Below are 6,000 nucleotides of genomic sequence, written 5' to 3'. Positions count from 1 at the left end.
GTGCGCTCTTCTCCGTCCGCGCGCGTCTTCTCCTCTTTCTACTGTCCGGATCTAGGGGGGGCGGGGGTGTCGAGGTGGAGGCATGTAGCAGAGGATCCACGGCGCAGAGCGAGCAGCATGTAGCAGCACCTGGAGCTCCGCGAACATCGCCCGCCTCCCTCCTCCTCCGGCTCCTCTGCCCTGCCGGAGCGCTCGTTGCTCCTCTCGGGCTGAAGCATCGCCTGCACCGGGATCTTTCCGAGGATTTTTTTTCTGTAGGGGTGGGTGGGGGGTTTGTTTACTGCACGGGAGTGTGAGCGTGTTCCTCCCCGCCGCTCTGCACCTCTCGGTCGATGGTCGTTGGGGAAGCTTCCATCTTGAGTCCCGTGTCTACCGAGAGAACCATGGCGAGCGACTCCCCGGCACGGAGTCTGGACGAGATAGACCTGTCTGCACTACGGGTAAATGTGTCCCTGCGTGTGTGATGAGCTGTCTGTGCCTGTGCGCGTGCGTGTGAGTTTGCCGAACACCTGTCCCCCCTCCTCCTTTTCTCCTTCTTCTCCTCTCCATCCTCACCGGTGATGGATGCGTCTCTGTGCCTTCCTCTCCTTTCTTGCTTCTGCCGTGCTTGCGCGTGCACACGAGTTACACTGTGCTGTATGCGGGGGGGGGGGGCTGTGCTGCTCGTGATTGAGGAAATCACATCGGATATCAGAGTGTGGGCTCAGGCAGCCTCCTGTTGTTGTTTGTTCCTTTTTTATTTATTCTAAACAATTGGGACGCGATGTAACGACGCTCCGAGCTGTGCGCGTGCACCAACCCCGTACGCACACACACCTGCGCGTGCGCACGGCAGCAAGTAGAGGCTGCTGTGTCTGTGGTATGTGGGGCAGATGTTAAGCTGCCTGCTCATTGACACTTTCACAGCACACACAGATACGGAGGCTTGTGGTGCACGCGCTCACTTGCCTCACTCGTGCACGCGCGTTTTGCTCTAGGTTTCTCACTCTAACACACACACACTCACACACACACCGTGAATAATAGCGACGATAACCGCAACAGGAGCGAGTTCCGCCATTTCGCGATGTTGTGGCGACAGCAGCAGCAGCGTGCACTGTGTGCAAGGGGTTATGTGCGTGCACGTGCGCGCGCCCCCGCCAGGATGTGAGATGTGCAGAAGGAGACAGTGCAGGAATGTGAGAGTGTGTGTGTGAGAGGAAAACTAATGATAGAATCACATTTGTATAAACTTTCTTATTTTTTAATTCAGTGTGTGTGTGTGTGTGTGTGTGCGTGTGTGTGTGTGAGGCACAGCTCCCCTTTCTTTGCTGCTTATGCAACACAGATGTACCTGCAGAGTAACGATCAAGTCTGGACATGATCGACCGGGTGGGACTGCAAGCCTGTGTGTCTTTGTATCTCTAAAAGGCGCACGCACAGACACACACAGACACACACAGACACACACAGACACACACAGACACACACATCGCTGGGATAAATAAAGACAGAGGAGTCTGTGTGTGTTTTCTTGTAAAAATCCTTTGCAGCCTCCATGAGTAGCTGAAATTAGGTCACCCAGGACGCAGCAGATAGAGCTGTGGGGGGGGGGGGGGGGGTTGCGTGACGCAAAGCCTGTCGCAAGCACACTCACACTAGCACACTTCCTGTTTCTGCAGAGTCCCAAATGATCTTGTGTGATCCCCTCCTCCTATAGGCAAACCTGCTTCCTCCTCCTGGATGCTCAGGCTGGGGTTAAGCTCCTCTGATAGCTCCGGTCAGATGTTGTATTAATAGCTGTTTGAGGCTCACATGGGGACGTAACCTTGGCGTCTGTCACATTCCATTATTTTACAGTCGCCTGCCTGAAATGGGGCTGAGTCAGGAGGGTGAGGTGGAGGGTGGCTTTGTAGATTTGACGCCGGCTGGCAGAAACAGGACAGGTGAGACGGTCGGGGACATTTGAATGAAAGGGGATCGTGTCAACCGAAAGGAGCGCGGTCAAAATCACAGCTGTGCATCGGCTGCAGGCAGCATCGTGGTGTTCATGAAACAGTGCAGTCGTGGATGTTTCAGAGACCACAGCCCCTGAGATCAGGCAGCAAAGGTCCAAAAATCATCCTGCAGATGGAAGGAGACACAAAACGCACAGCGCTGCTTTTTATCTCCATCGTCTCTGTGGGTCTCTGTGGCTATTTTGTGTTTCTTTGTGATCATTTTGAGTCTCCTCGTGGTTATTTTAAATTTCTTGGTGTTTTTTTTTATTCTTCTTGGTATTCTTGAGAAGCTTTGTGGTCTTTTTGTGTCTCTCTTTGGTTGTTTTTGTCTGTTTATGATCCCTTTGAGTCTCTTCCTGGTTGTTTTGTGTTTCTTTGTTGTACTGAGTGTGTTTGACATTTTGCAGCTGAAGCCCACAGGCCTCCTGACCCCTTGAGTCTTGAGCCCAGTTGAATCATTTAGTAATCCACTCATTCTTTATAAGACAGTCAGTGCCGTCTCCTCTGGTGTCTCAGCAGTATCCGCTTAGCCGCTCAGCTTTTGAGAAGAAGTCCCAAAGTTCAGTGGTTATGCCCAAAAGTAGACGTGGAACACTGACGCTGTTTAATCCAGTAGTTTGGATTAACCTGAGATCCCTAGAAATGTTCGTCAAAATGACTCGATTTATGCAGAAAAACCTGTAGCTTGAGGCTGAACCGGTTTGTCTTAGCTAGAGGTTTGTTTACACCCAGCGTGAGCGTCTATATGTTCCAAAGATGTTTTTCTCAGCCAATGAGTGAGCAGAGTGATGTCTTACAAAGGAATGAGAACAATGACAGCTTATTCACGTTGTTCTTTTGGGTTTCCACTGTGGTTTTGCTGCACTGTTGAATTTGCAGAAGTGGAGATGATACCTGTGGCAGACAATGGTCTCGGCCCTGCTGCATCGTTTTGCGTTCACAGAGCTGCAGCGGCACTCAGCTCGTGTACGCAGTGCTCCAGTGTAACAGGCTACAGTTTAAAGAAGGGGTTAGCGAAGGAAAACCTCGAATCCTGAGAGGATTAATTAGAGGTAAAAGGAATATTTCTGGTGCACAGCTCATGAGTTTCCTCAAATATGTGCAGGAGGTGTAGCGATGACTCTGTTGTGGAAAATGCTGGTCCCCAGCTGCAGACTGCTTGTGGATGCAAACTTGTGTTTTACATGTCAGTGTGAAATCTCATTAGCCGCCCCTCAGGTTAAATGCAGACCTTTGTTTCTGTAGCTTTTCCCCTCATTTGCCATCCAAATTTCTTCTTCACGTCAGGTGTTTGTCATACATGTGTGGTCTCACGGCTGGTAAAAGCTGTGCACAGGTGTGTGTGGATGCACGCTAGGCTCGTTCCTCCAGGATTAGATGTGCTTCTGTTTGACCTTGACTGAAAAGGAACACTGCTTTTTAAGCTAATCCCCTTCAGGAGGCTCTGCTGTAACAGTCCCAACGCTCTCCTGTGGCCTACTGTACACCAACACACACAGACACGCATGCACGCACACGCAGGTGTGCTAATACCAAACACGCACCACTCAGGTATGCTTAAAGATCGACGTGTGTGTTTTGGGAGGTTTGCTGAATTTGAATAAACCTGAATATAAGATTATCTTGTGTGTGTGTTTATATGTGGGTGGGATTTGACCTGTGTGGGTTGTACCTGTATGTGTACCATGTGTTAGTAGTTGCGTTATAATAAGAAATAAACACATTTTTTTACATTTCAAGGGAAGATTTAAAACCAAATGCACGGTTTTCTCTGGGCTGATTTGACCCGTCTGCATTGATTTGGTGTGCCCAGTTTTGGAGACGCTCTCTGTCTCCTGACTGCAGTGGAAACGGCTCCTGTGGCACCCAAAGAATCTCTTTTTTCAAAATGTCCGCAGGAACTACTTTTTCTTCAGAACTCCACCTGACAGTCGGATCACTGTGCAGAAGGAAGTGGTGAGAGGTTTGTCTTGCCTTTGCCTGAACCATGGTGTTAGTCAGCTGTGTGCTTCTTTTAGTTCCATAGAAAGGAAATAGTTTTGAGTGAACAGCTCAGCTGGGGGTGCTCCCCTTAATGTTTCCATCACGAAGCTCTTTCAAACTATTACACTTCTAGGAGCAAGTCCTTCCACTTGGCTGCCATCTTGGTCAGGTATTTTGAAGTTCTTTATCAACGTACGTTTCCCATTAATGGTAGATTTAACCATCAGTGTGGTGTACTGAATGAATTGATTAAGGTGTTCAGTGGCAATGTTAGGTTTCCAGTATTCAGGAAGCAGTAAAACGTGACATTAACAGGAATAGATCTGAATAATGTGTGCTTTTTCCACACAGTCCACCCGAAACTATAATCTAACTTTTCTGTGGCAAGATGAGAGATCGCAAAGTGAGATTCTGGTGAATAAGAGGCATATCTGGCTCTGCCGAATGAATCGAGTCTGTAAGAGTAATGCAGAGGTTATCTACTGAAGGACTAATAACAGTGTGGTGACAGTGGGAGGCTTTTTACAGGGTAATACCACAGGTATGCATTGCTCAGTCACCCTTTTAATGAGTGCATGCATGAAGGTCAGATTCCACTTTGAATGGCTTCATCCTTCTTCTGTCCTGCTCAGCTGTGAACCACAGTTAAGTTCTCCTGAATAACGTTGTGCTTTTTGTTCCTTCTCTTCCCTCTTTAACCTCTACCTCCCACTCTCCTGTCTCTCTTTCACACCCAGGACCCAGCTGGTATCTTTGAGCTGGTCGAACTAGTTGGGAATGGCACCTATGGGCAGGTCTACAAGGTAAGGCAGTGTGCAAAAACAGGCTTTTTCCTTTTCCTTGATTGTGTGGAATTAAATCCATGATGAGAGGCAGTAGCAATGGCATTTTTCATCAGTCACAGCTCTAAAAAGAAACCCTTAGTCTCAACTTGTACGGGCCCTTTGTGTTGCCCCTCAAGTCATCTCTAAAACTGAAAAGACTTTTTAGCTCCTTTCTTTTTAAGCAACCCCCGGGGAGGTTTTCTTCTGATTGGCCAGCTTCTGGAAACCTCCAGAGGGGCAGCACCCAGTGATTTCTGATCTGCTACCCTGCTCACGTTGACTACTATTGAAAAAGGAACTTAAAATCTTGAAGCTTTAGATTTGTTTACCCGTATATCTGAAATTACATCATCATGTATGCAATAAGGAAACAGATAATTGTTCGCTTTTAATGTAAATACCAATAGCAAGAATCGTTTTCCTGATATTAACAATTCTGCGGCTGTTTTGTATTCACAAGTCGACGAGGGCGGAAGGAGGGGTCAGTAAAAATTTGACTTTAAAAGCAGGAAGCTGCTGCTGTTTCCTACCAGTTTGTTTCCTCGTAATGGTCAACCACTAACCTCAGAGTGTTTCACAGAATATAATAAAATGTTTTCATGTGTCAGTGATTTGTTCTGCTGAACGTGGTGTTAGATTAATTACATTTTGTCCCGTAACTCTGAGAACCACTGAAGGCAAAAAGCTGCCCTACTTTTTTACTGTTGCTGCTGCTCGCCTTGTTTGTAAATGTTGTCTTTTTTTATTGTGATGTGAGCTTTGAGAGACTGAGTAAGAAGTCACGCCATTAGCTCCTCCGTTGTCTCTAAAACAAGCTCTCACAAATGTCATCCCGTCTCATTTTTGACTAAAACTGAAGTTACTACTGACTTTCTCTTAAGACGCCCACGCTGGCTGTAAAAGCAGAGAGGCTGTGTGTGTGTGTGTCTGCGTGCGTGTAGTCTCACTTTGAAAGCAATTAACACACTCAGACGTGTCTGCTGATGCACACAGAGCTGCAACAAACTCGTTCCGTCTGCTGGATGTTCTGTATTGATCGTTTCAACGAGGTGACGCCTCCTGTGTGGAAATGATTGATAGAACGAAATTAACCTGTGCTCGTTCTCAAGGCATCGTGGGTAAATTAAGACCTTGTGTAAAGCAGGAGACACCCTGCTTGTTTCAGCAGCGGCACAGAGCAGAGGTTACACTAAAAAAACATCTGAGCAAACTTT

General features: G+C 47.6%; 1 protein-coding gene across 2 annotated transcripts in view; it reads left to right on the top strand.

The window, feature by feature from the left end:
- The first annotated feature begins 332 nt into the window (after positions 1-332).
- Positions 333-6,000, top strand: part of tnikb (TRAF2 and NCK interacting kinase b) — a 65,311-nt gene continuing 59,643 nt past the window's right edge. For both annotated transcript variants that reach the window (XM_085362544.1, XM_085362543.1), the window contains exons 1-2: positions 333-440; positions 4,700-4,765. In XM_085362544.1, the coding sequence (XP_085218670.1) occupies positions 333-440; positions 4,700-4,765 (174 nt within the window). The remainder of the gene's footprint in view (positions 441-4,699; positions 4,766-6,000) is intronic.

Source organism: Diplotaxodon limnothrissa, linkage group LG9 (assembly GCF_057381915.1).
Source record: "Diplotaxodon limnothrissa isolate DT_005_m linkage group LG9, D_limnothrissa_male_GT1.1, whole genome shotgun sequence".
Lineage (NCBI taxonomy): Eukaryota > Metazoa > Chordata > Actinopteri > Cichliformes > Cichlidae > Diplotaxodon > Diplotaxodon limnothrissa.
This window is presented reverse-complemented; position numbering and strand designations above follow the sequence as displayed.